Source organism: Lolium perenne, chromosome 2 (genome assembly GCF_019359855.2).
Source record: "Lolium perenne isolate Kyuss_39 chromosome 2, Kyuss_2.0, whole genome shotgun sequence".
Taxonomy (NCBI): domain Eukaryota; kingdom Viridiplantae; phylum Streptophyta; class Magnoliopsida; order Poales; family Poaceae; genus Lolium; species Lolium perenne.
This window is the reverse complement of record NC_067245.2, coordinates 157,587,632-157,599,489: the sequence shown is the minus strand read 5'-3', so window position 1 is coordinate 157,599,489 and position 11,858 is coordinate 157,587,632. Positions and strand designations below refer to the sequence as shown.

The 11,858-nt window shown below is 43.2% G+C and overlaps 1 protein-coding gene across 1 annotated transcript; it reads left to right on the top strand.

Annotated features, from left to right (window-relative positions):
- The first annotated feature begins 3,151 nt into the window (after window positions 1-3,151).
- On the top strand, window positions 3,152-11,572 carry LOC127322091 (probable LRR receptor-like serine/threonine-protein kinase At1g56140). The gene is made up of 24 exons (XM_071826305.1): window positions 3,152-3,276; window positions 5,061-5,253; window positions 5,345-5,416; window positions 5,510-5,581; window positions 5,688-5,759; window positions 5,881-5,952; window positions 6,075-6,146; window positions 6,228-6,299; window positions 6,970-7,041; window positions 7,136-7,207; window positions 7,310-7,385; window positions 7,497-7,567; window positions 7,661-7,726; window positions 7,825-7,884; window positions 8,313-8,357; window positions 8,468-8,532; window positions 8,632-9,011; window positions 9,091-9,289; window positions 9,515-9,676; window positions 9,766-9,884; window positions 10,156-10,366; window positions 10,453-10,684; window positions 10,766-10,913; window positions 11,040-11,572. The coding sequence occupies exons 1-24, from the start codon at window positions 3,183-3,185 to the stop codon at window positions 11,388-11,390; spliced, it is 3,048 nt and encodes a 1,015-aa protein (XP_071682406.1). The 5' UTR covers window positions 3,152-3,182; the 3' UTR covers window positions 11,391-11,572.
- Window positions 11,573-11,858: the final 286 nt, after the last annotated feature.

The window sequence follows — 11,858 nt, the reverse complement described above, 5'->3', positions numbered from 1 at the left end:
TTCAGGTCAGACCCAACTGTAAGAATTGAGATGGCAGATGTATAAATAAATAGATAATCTTTCTTTACTCATATCAAACTATGTTTAAAAATACAGGCAGGTTTAGCTGGACATACAGTCCTTGAGTGGTGAACTGTCCTTGGCGCCAAGAGGAGTTTTGCAATCAAACTAAACAACCAGGCAGGCAATCAAACTATCTGCGTCCCGACGTATGAAGGAAAATATGTTGCTTGTATTTTATCTTATTTTGATCAAATTTGGTATTACAGAAAGGTAGCTTTTGCTTTTTCATTAGATATGCATACGCTCTTATATACTACTACAGTAGGGAAGTTACAGTATTCTGGTTTTCATCTAGCACCCAATTTCTGTGTTGTATCTTTTGTTTGGGAGATAAAATCAGTTTATTTGGACTTGCACTTATCTGCCTCGTCTGTATATGGCCAACATATCCTTGCATTGACCTTTGGATGCACCAATTTCACTCATTGGCAGCCACCTAGAAACTGAAGATGGCAGGTATGTTTGCAGAATCAGTATAACCTCAGTACGTCGAATCGCTGACTAAGCTCTTAGTTTGAAATCTCCAACCTTCTCAAAACATTGTGGTGAACAATAAAAAGCCCACCGGAAATCGTAGACATGTCAAAACCTAGCCACCATAAGAGCAATGTAATACCTGTGGTGCAGAGATGGATTGGGTGTCATCTTCTCGATGCCAAGGATGATATGCAACTCGAAGGCTGACGGTCTACTTCGCGCTTGGTCTTCCTCGCTGCCGCAACGCTGCATCATGCGAGTCACATTAAACCTGATAAGATGATGACAGTTTAGTTCATTTATCAGCGATAAGAAGACTAGCTACAACTCTCTAGACTTATAACTAGGCTCCCATTCAATCACTCCACATACACATGACAACGAACAATGGAGAAGGAAAATACAGAAAACTGGGTGTGGTTTATGCAACAACTGAAATTGGCCATTGGAGATCCACCAGGGCTTGCAATCCATACCGATGCATGTAAGGGGTTGGAGAACGCCATATCTAAAGTGTACCCAGATTCTGAGCATAGAGAATGCATGATGCATCTAATGCTTAACTTCAAGAAAAAGTTCAAAGGTGACATACTAGATAATATGTGGCCTGCATCATGGACATATGAAGTGGAGAAACACGTAGCTCTAATGGCAGAAATAGAAGCAAAAAGCCCTGAAGCACTAGCCTATTTAAGAAAGAAACATAATCGTGTGTGGATGCGAAGCATATTTTCAGCAATGACAAAAGTTGAGTATGTAAGCAACAATTTGGCAGAGGTGTTCAATAATTGGGTTAGAGACTGCAAGATGCTTGCACTTGTTGAATTTCTGGACAAGCTTAGGGACATGATAATGCAAATGAGAGTGAAAAGGAGATTAGTTGGTGAAGGGATGCAAGGTTACATACTGCCTAGTGTTATAAAGGAGTTGGATCAAAAAAGCAAGGGGCTGCACTATTTGGAAGCAAGGGCATCACCCACCTTAGCTGAGATATCAGGTAATGGATGGAGGCACACGGTTGACTTGGAGAAAAAAGAGTGCTCTTGTAGACGATGACAGATTTGTGGTAAACCATGTACCCATGCTCTCCGATTCATATTCTCCAAAAAAGCAAAGTTGGAGGAATATGTTGATGAGAGCTTCTCGGTGGCAAGATTTAAAGCAGCATATGCGGGAATTCTCATGCCAATTAGAGGAAGGTCCCAATGGCCTAAGGTAAATCCCGGGTTTGATATGATTCCTCCCAAACTCACGAGGAGTGCTGGGCGCCCAAGAACTAGGAGGATAAAGAATTATAGTGAGGGTGGAACTGGTAGGAAACATAAATGTAAAAGATGTGGACAGCTAGGCCATCTTAAGAAGACATGCAAAGAGCCCGAGATTGATAGTGATGCTGATCGAGATGCAACTCCTTCTCCACGGTAATTATGTGATGGATCTCATTTTCTTTCACTTGCTAAATATCTCTTGCATGCTAATTATGTGTGTTGCCTTGTAGAAAAAAACAAAAGGCCGAAGCAAGCATGGTGGCCACTTCTCCTAGGACACCAACTAAGCAATGCACTCAGCCGGTTACTCCTACTACAAGTCCGATGACAAGAAGCATGGTTGCAGCTATTGCACATGCTTCTACACCTCCCAGTGCATCCACAAGGAGCAAATCGGTTGCTACTAGCCCTCTTCAAAGAATTTAGTGCATTTGGGTCTGAGAACCATGATGTTTTGCTATGTATTCGAAGTGTTGTACTCTGAACTATTTTGCTGCTCTTTTGGTGATCTAAAACCATTATGTATTGCTGCTGAATATCTATCATATATTGCGTATATATTTGTGTTGAAAGACTGCTGAAATATAGTCAAAATGCTGTCAAAATGCTGCTGAGATATAGCCAAAATGTTGTTGAATTGCTGTTGTTTTGTTGCTGAATAGGTTGTGCTGGAATGAGGAGCGATGCTGCTGAAATGATGCTCAAATGGTGCTGAATAGATTGCATTGACATATGAAAAGGTAAGGGCATCTGTGTCTTTATTTGAAAAAGTTAGTCACTAGTGGTATTTTGGCATCAAAAACTGAAAAATGTGTGGTATTTTGGCACTTTGGTTTTGAAGTGTGGTATTTTGGAACTTTTGGTTTTGAAGTGTGGTATTTTGGCTATTGTCTCATATAGTAAGCACTAAGCTGCCCTTTCTAACCAGTCGGAGCACCAGTTGCATTTAAGGTAAAATAAAACTTAATTTTCAAGTGACCGACATCTTGATGATGATCTAAATAACAACACTTGTTATATTATATCTGACCAACTTAACTTTCAGGAAGAAATGATGATCTAAAATGCAGCATTATATATTATCTATCAACTTAATAACATAAGAATTAAAGAAATAACCACCCTTTCATGTAGAACCACCTTAAAACAGGAATATCATTGACCATCCTAGATTCGTAGTCGTCGTCGTGTGAGCATGCCTCCGGGAGCCCCACCATACTCATGTTCCTTTCCCCCAAGTTTCTTCTTCTTATTGTCCCGGCTCTCATCGTTCACCCCACCACAACCCTCTCCCCTCTCCGAATGCACAGGAGGCCGAGCTAGGCTAAGCTAGAGCAAGACAGGCAGGAAGACTGAGCGAGGGAGGGAGGGGAGATGAGGCAGCTCCTCCATGGCGTGCCGCTCTTGCTTCTGCTTCTTGCGGCGGTCGCCCATGCTCAACAGACGGCGAGAACTGATCCCGGCGACGGTGAGCATGCTCGATTTCGTCTTTCGTGAATCTCAAGTGCTCGTTTCCCCCACGCTGTTCGTTGATCAACCATCGCCAGCTGGTTTTCGCTGCCCGTGGTGAATTACCCAGTGATTCGCCTCTGTGTTTCCTCTGTTGTTCGATCAACTGTTGCCGAAGAAACCCAGGATACGCTCTCTGTTTAGTGTGCATGCTTCTTCTGAAAAAAATTCCATGGTTCATTCCCATCGTCTCCCTCCTCGGTTCGTTCCAAATTCCCCATCCTTTGCAAGCAAGTATGATGTATGAACGCATGATCTTGCCGTTCCAACAAACCAGCGCGTTCCGGATGTCTCCATCGGAGGCATCGACGCACGTTTCCAAACGTGCTGATAATCCTTCGGAGTCTAGGAGCCCTCTGACTGGCACGTGTCAATTTTTAGCTAAAATTTAAATTTTGCTTGAAAAACTCCTCGATTTTGCTTCATTGAAGCAAAAAATAATTCGCCTAGAAATAGATAAGGAAAGACTTGTCCTCCAACTTTGCTTCGTCATAGCAAAAAAAGTCCCACTTTTACTTCATTGAAGCAAAAAAAACGGTTCAACTAAAAACAGAATGAGAGTTACCGAGGCTCATTCAAACTTTGCTTCGTCGCAACAAAAACTCCTGCTTTTGCTTCATTTGATTCGAATAAAAACAGAAGGAGAGTTGCCGGAGACTCGCCGGAGCACCATACTTCGCCTGAGACTCGCCGGAGACTTCCTCCGGAGGATATTTCCCCCGGAACCTCCTACTCCCCTGCCCGACACGTGTCCTCCGGGACCATACCCATGTGCAGCACTGAGCTCTCCCGCACAGAGAAAAAGAAAAACAAACGAAGCACCACCCCGCACGAAGAAAAGTCTGATGAAGGACCACGCCGCGTCGACTCCTTTTGGCAGCACCGCCACCTGGCTTTGCAAAACATCGGCACCTTGTAGCACCGCCGGTGGCGTCCCGACGGCCGACTTGCAACACTAAGGTAGCGCCGATGTCGATGGGCTTGCAACACCGCCACCGCGCTCGACGGCGGGCTTGTAGCACATCGACGGTGCCGACGTCGGCGGCTTGCAACACCGCGGCAGCGCTCGACGATGGGCTTGCAGCACCTCCGGCCGGTCTTTGCAGCTCAGGTGATGGGGGGTTGCAGCACCATCGTTCGGCTTTTGAAGCACCTGCGACCAGCCTTTGCAGCTCCGATGATCGGGAGTTGTAGCACCAACGGCCGCCCTTTGCAGCTCCGGTGATGGGGGGTTGTAGCACCGTCGCCAGGCTTTTGAAGCATCGGCGGTCGGCCTTTGCAGCTCCGGCGATGGGGGTTGCACCGTGGCAGGCCTTTGCAGCTCCGGCGGCCGACCTTCGCAGCTCCCGCGACTAGGGGTTGCAGCACCAAGGACCGACCTTTGCAGCGCTGGTGCCGGGTGTTGCAGCTCGACCTTGTTGATGTCGCATGGATGACTGCCTTGGCGCCGCCGCCCCCTTGCTGCAGCTGCACGACGTGGGTGGGGGAGTGTCACGCGCATAGCGCGCGATGAAAACCATCCGACGACGCGGCATCCGGAGGAACCGTGGGACGCAACCTCCGACGGGTCCAAAGCATTTTCCTTCCAACAAACACAGGATTGACTTTTGCTCCCTGACAGAAAAGTCAGAAACCATGTCGCGGTTTTTCTCTTCTAGTGCTTTTCGCCCGTTGGATCCGCATCCGACGGTTGATTGGGCGTATTTTTTCTTTTTTTTTTGACCCGTCTCTTTTGTCTCGCAGCGGCGGCACTGAACGCGGTGTTCGCCAAGCTCGGCCAAAAGGCGTTGTCCACATGGAACATCAGCGGCGACCCCTGCACCGGCGCCGCAACCGACAACACCAACATCGACAACAACCCGCCCTTCAACCCGGCCATCAAGTGCGAGCTCTGCACCGCCACCGGCAACACCTCCGTCTGCCGCATCACCAGGCTGTAAGTGCCGCCAGTGTCCCCGCTCTCCCCTCAGCGCCCACAGGGTGTTCGCCGGAGTGACACATCTGACGACGAGACACTTGTCATGCAGGAAAATATACGCCATGGACGCCGCCGGACCGATACCGGAAGAGCTGTGGAACCTTACTGCCCTGACCAATCTGTACGACCTCGAAACCTGCCAATAATCTGGATAATATTCCAGTCTCCTACACCAAGTTCACTTATAACTGTATCTGATTCCACGTTCTTTTAGAGATTTGTCGCAAAATTACTTAACAGGACCTTTATCATCCCTCATCGGGGGGTTGACTGCTATGCAATACATGTGAGATTCACAACTCTAAATCATGATTTCATGACATGAAATGGACACGTATTACTTTCGAACTCTTTGCATTTAATCTCACGCTTTCTCTCTTTGGACATATAAGGTCTCTTGGCATCAACGCGTTATCTGGACCTGTACCAAAGGAGCTCGGGAACCTTACCAATCTTGTATCACTGTAAGGATTTTTGTAACTACAAATTTAGAGTTAAATTCTTTTTCGATGGTAACTACGCTGATAGGCTTCATGCATTTTTACAATATACATGTTTAACCTCAAGTTTTTGGTGTATTTACAGGAGCATTAGCTCAAACAACTTTAGCGGCTCGCTTCCTTCGGAACTGGGAAACCTGCCAAAACTTGAACAACTGTATGTATTTACTGAATTCTCGAGAATCAGTTTTTCTTCTGCCAAGCCAGTTGTCTTTTCGCATGGACTAGTCAGTTGCATGTATAATTTGTGTTGTTTCTCTACTTCTCAATCAATAACAGGTACATTGACAGTTGTGGCCTTACTGGTCCACTACCATCCTCACTTTCCAGGCTCGTGAATATGAAAACACTGTATGTCTATACTCAACGTGTTGTTGGCATTATAATGTTCCACACCATTCAATCTTATGTACTTTTCTTCTCTATCTTTAGGTGGGCATCAGATAATGATTTTACTGGGGTAATACCTGATTATATTGGGAGCTGGACTAATTTAACAAATCTGTAAGATTGCTACTGATCTCAGACATAGTAATTCTCTAAAAAAATTAAATGGGATATGTTGTTTACACATTTCAAAGAATATTTTTTGCAAGGATCTTTGAAAGAATATCTGTGCTTTTGCTTTTCTCTAGATGTTTTCCCTCCCTGTAACCTCTTGCATGTACAACGTTGAGCTGCCTTAGCTCCCTTTATTAAAGTTTTAGGTAGGGGGAAACCCCTTCCGAAGTTCTCAAAAAAAAAAAAGAATATCTGGGCAGCTTGCTATAGTTATATACAAGCTAAGCTTTAGATTGTGCAAGACATAAGTTGGTGTGGAAGTGGGAGATTCATTTAAAATAAATAACTGTTATTGTCCTAGAGATAGCATTTTAGGTCCTAGAGCCTTTATTGACCAATGTCCGCATGTGGCATCTTACGAAACATTGCATCTTCCTTCCCCCACTATCCAAACTTATGGATGCTAGTTTCAGATGGAGTGATAGTATCAGTAAGAATTTAATCACTAGAAATACCCTGTATTTTCTTCTATAATAAGTTGTACTTCTAGCTGCATAAATTCACTTTCTTTTGGTTTCAGAAGGATAGATCTCTCTCCTCTTTCACTACTAAGTTGTTGCATCCGTCAAGAAGGTGATTCTTTGAATGACTAACTTGAGCTATGGAATTGTAGGAGGTTTCAAGGCAATTCTTTTCAAGGTCCGCTTCCAGCTACTCTTTCCAATCTTGGCCAAATGACAAACTTGTAAGTGCTTATCTCCAGTGATAGGAGCTAAGTGTCATTCTTAAATGTCAAGGTTGCAGCAGAGAAAATTTAATAATATACTTCTGTTGTGCAGACGAATTGGTGATATAGTAAATGGAAGTTCTTCATTGGCATTCCTCACTAATATGACATCTTTGACCACCCTGTATGCATAACTTGTTATTCAGTTATTGGCTCAAATTACAGTTCCAGTTTGTTGGAATTCACCGAGTTGTTATCCTAAAACTTGTATTATGATCTTTTGCAGGGTTTTGAGGAATTGTAGGATATCTGATAGGCTTGTATCAATAGACTTTTCGAACTTCGCGAGTTTAAGTTTATTGTAAGCATTTTATTTCGGCAGCCAAGTGCCTTTTGTGCAAGATACTTAAATGCATTGCTATAGATTGTATATATTGGTGTATGACGTCTTTCCTGTCTTGCTTTTTTACGGGGATTTGAGTTTCAACAATATCACAGGCCAAGTACCACAAACTTTGTTTAACCTGACCTCACTCCGCTTCTTGTATGGACTCTCTTGACTTGCAAAGTGTATTTCTGTGGAAGGAAAACTTTTATCATTCTTCTCGCTAATCTTTATAAATTTTGTTGTTACTAGATTTCTTGGGAACAATAGCCTTTCAGGAAGCCTTCCAAGCTCAATTGGATCTTCACTTAAAAATTTGTATGGAATGTTGTCCTGTTTTACTTACAGTATTACACAATAAAATCAGGAGGTTTTTATTTAATTTCTAATGGTGCTTTCATATTCTTATTATGTAGAGATTTTTCTTACAATCAGCTATCAGGAAGCGTTCCTTCTTGGGCTAAAAATTCACAGTTGTAAGTTCCAAGTTCTGAAACTCCCATTACTGGCTGAACCAAATCCAGCCCAACTAAGGCTTATCAGCCTTATAATGTACACAAGAAATAAGCAAGAATCATATTGATAAATATGAAAGTCTGTTTCGGTGCATCTGTCTTAAGCATTTATAAAGTTGTGTAGGATGCCTATTGTTTGTGAAGTTAGATAACTTTACAAACAGACTTTCATATTTATCAATATGATTCTTAAGACAGATGCAAACAAACTGGCTTAAACAAACTGGCTTAAATAACTGGTTAGATAAATCTTACTGCTTGGCACTAATCAAGCCAGTTATTTAAGCCTCACTAAAGCTGTCTTATTTACGCTATAGCAAAGAAGCCGTAAATATGCTTGAATTATGAGCAATGCCTTCTAATTTGTTGCTTATTATTCATCCTCTTAGGAATCTGGTGAGTAACAATTTCACCGTGGATAGTTCCAGCAACAGGTTCGTTCATCCAAATTTTAATAATATCTCCTCAAGACCTGAAGAGATAGTTACTAAGCTCTCTCAGGTTGTATTTTGGGGTTCAAAATGTCACTCTGTTACATTTGCAGTGTCTTACCTACGGGGTGGACGTGCCTTCAGCGTGATACACCATGCTTTCTTGGTTCCCCACAGTGTAAGGCTTCTGCTTTTGCAATTTTAAGCATATGCCTACTTGAGGAATTGTAAACCTGCAAAACTAATACCACTATTAAATAATTTAACTTGCTTGCAGCCTCTTCCTTTGCTGTCGACTCTGGTAGTGTTCGATCCATAGCAGGCTCAGATGGTCCTACCTATGAACCTGATGATGCCAGTCTTGGACCTGCATCATATAGTGTTACAGGAGCACCAACATGGGGTGTTAGCAATGTTGGAAGTTTCATGGATGCATCAAATGGAAGTTATATAATCTACAATTCGCAGCAGTTTCAGAATACACTTGATACGGAACTGTTCCGGAATGCAAGGATGTCGCCATCATCTTTAAGATACTTTGGTATTGGACTTGAGAATGGAAACTATACAGTAACACTTAGATTTGCAGAGTTTGAGTTCCCAGACACTCAATCTTGGAAGAGCCGAGGTAGAAGGGTTTTCGATATATATGTCCAGGTAGGTTCTCACTGGTAAGTGATAAGCAGTACTATTAGCTTATCAGCCAGTCATATTTTCCTTCTTTTTGTTTGTATAGGGTGAGCGTAAGGAGCAGAACTTTGACATAAAGAAGGCGGCAGGAGGGAAATCTTACACTGCAGTTAGGAAGCAGTACACTGTTCCTGTTACCAAGAACTTTCTTGAGATTCATCTCTTCTGGGCTGGAAAGGGCACTTGCTGCATTCCTTCTCAAGGATACTACGGGCCTGCAATATCAGCTTTGAGTGCAACACCAAGTACTCCCCTTAACTTGAAATATTTAATGATTTTAGTTCTGACTATCATATATTGTCCATGCTAGCTGTCCTGAGCAGTTGCAAATAAAAGCACACGAAAATACTAGAGAATTAATATAAAATGAGGGTTGATACTATACAGATAGTAGAACCTTTAATTCAACCTCACTTGAAATATATTGACTCTGTTGACATCACATTTCTAACAAGTGAACTTTCTGTCAGATTTCACCCCTACAGTACGTAGTGCTGCGGCAAAGAAGAAAGGTAGTAAAACAGGTGTGATTGTGGGAGTTGTAGTTGGTGTGGCAGTTTTAGGATTGGCAGCACTTGCCGGAATCTTTTTTTGGATACAAAAAAGGCGAAAACTATCACTGGAGCAAGAAGGTATGGGATATACTAGGATAAATTTGTATTCTAACTGAGGAAAGGAGTAGTCGAAGTAAGTTTGTTATATCTTTTGTGATGTCTTGCAGAGTTGTACAGTATTGTGGGAAGACCTAATGTCCTCAGTTATAGTGAACTGAGGTCAGCTACTGAAAATTTCAGTTCTAATAACCTTCTTGGTCAAGGAGGATATGGGTCGGTCTATAAGGTCAGTTCATTCTGTACTTATAGTCTTGACTTTCCTTTAAAAATTTCTTTCTGGAAGGAGCTTCCAGTAAGCTAGTAGTATAAGTAAACATTATAGAACTTCAAAAGACAAACCTGTTTATGTGGGTTGTATTTTTGTATTATTTGTTCTGCATGTACATGTCCATAAAATTTCTAAAATGAAGCGGGGATCTATTTCATTGTCTTTAGAGTGAATAATGACAGTTTGTTACCTGAAACTTCCATTGTTGAAAAGTGCCATCTTTTTGCAGGGAAAGTTAACTGATGGTAGGTTCGTGGCAGTGAAGCAGCTGTCTGAAACATCTCATCAGGGGAAAAAAGAATTCGCGACGGAAATAGAAACTATATCTCGAGTGCAACATCGTAATCTTGTGAAGCTGTATGGTTGCTGCCTTGAGGGCAATAAGCCATTGCTGGTTTATGAGTACTTGGAGAATGGAAGCCTGGACCGTGCTCTGTTTGGTACAAATTCTGTTGATTGACACAGCTTCATATCTACAAATTCAGGCTTAGTATAGATAACTAAAAACTTAAACCTACATTTGCAGGAAAGGGGAGTGCACACTTAGACTGGCCAACACGTTTTGAGATATGCTTAGGCATTGCAAGAGGTCTGGCCTATCTTCATGAAGAATCTGCCATCCGTGTTGTGCACAGGGACATAAAGGCCAGCAATATCTTACTTGATGCCAATCTCAAACCTAAGATCTCAGATTTCGGGCTTGCAAAACTTTATGATGATCAGGAGACACATGTCAGCACGAAAGTTGCTGGCACATTGTAAGTGCATTTCCATCTTGCTAATCTCTACGTTTGTTTTCTATAGGTATGCTAACGACGATTTTCCTCTCATTTGTCAAGTGGTTATCTCGCACCTGAGTATGCCATGAGAGGCCATATGACAGAGAAGGTTGATGTGTTTGCGTTTGGCGTTGTGGTGTTGGAGACTTTAGCTGGAAGGCCTAATTATTACACTAAGGACGAAGACAAGGTTTATATATTTGAATGGGTAAGCGCCAGGAGGAATCAATGCTCTAGTGATATTTTTGTTATTGGTTTAAAGATCATTTCCCAGAATAAAATATGTTCAAAATAAGTTGACCCAGCCGAGAGTGTACCATCTTGATGCTTTCAGGTCTGGGAACTGTACGAGGACAACTGCCCTCTGGAGATGCTCGACCCGAGGCTCGAGGAGTTCAACAGCGAGGAGGTGCTCAGGGCCATCAAAGTGGCGCTCGTCTGCACCCAGGGCTCGCCTCACCAGCGCCCGCCCATGTCGAGGGTGGTGGCGATGCTGACGGGTGACGTTGAGGCCCCTGACGTGGTGGCCAAGCCCAGCTACATCACGGAGTGGCAGATCAAGGGTGGTGGCGACACCAGCTACATGAGCTCCGACGTCAGGGGGCAGTCAAGCTCGGCGTCGAGGGCCCCTGACTCGGCGCGTGGCTCAAAGGTCATGAGCTCTGCCATCTACGAAGGCCGTTGATATGATTATCGTGGCCGGTCGATCGGTCCATGGCGGCTTCTTTTGCCGCAGATTTGTTGAGAATGGTGTCGGTACAGTCAGTTTTTACGGAAGTGTACATTTGATTTCATTTGCTAGGGTTCATAGTTGCATTGGCGCTGGAACTAGCACTCTAGTTGTTAGGAGTGGCAGGTAAAAAGCTGTATGTGACGAATATTTTGCAATAATTTGGCTTTTGACTCTGAATTTTGAAGAAGGCGAAACACGTGTCTGCTTGTGACGAATGTCTGTCTAGTGATGCCGATGAGTCATTTTTCTTTAAGCAGTTTATTTCCAGATTTTAGAGTGGACCATAAGAAGGTGATGGCTACTTGGTCTCCACACTGACCTCTCGACTCCTTTTCAGGGAAACAGAGTCGCTGACGTTATCTATTTAACATTTTCCCACTAGTTGTTTGTCTTGATCATTAAATCTTGAAATTTTTCGAT

Coding starts and splice junctions, on each gene's coding strand:
- LOC127322091 (XM_071826305.1), top strand. CDS start 3,183: ATGAGGCAGCTCCTCCATGGCGTGCCGCTCTTGCTTCTGCTTCTTGCG. Junction 7,568..7,660: donor CTGACCTCACTCCGCTTCTT/GTATGGACTCTC, acceptor TGTTGTTACTAG/ATTTCTTGGGAACAATAGCC. Junction 10,685..10,765: donor ACGAAAGTTGCTGGCACATT/GTAAGTGCATTT, acceptor TCATTTGTCAAG/TGGTTATCTCGCACCTGAGT.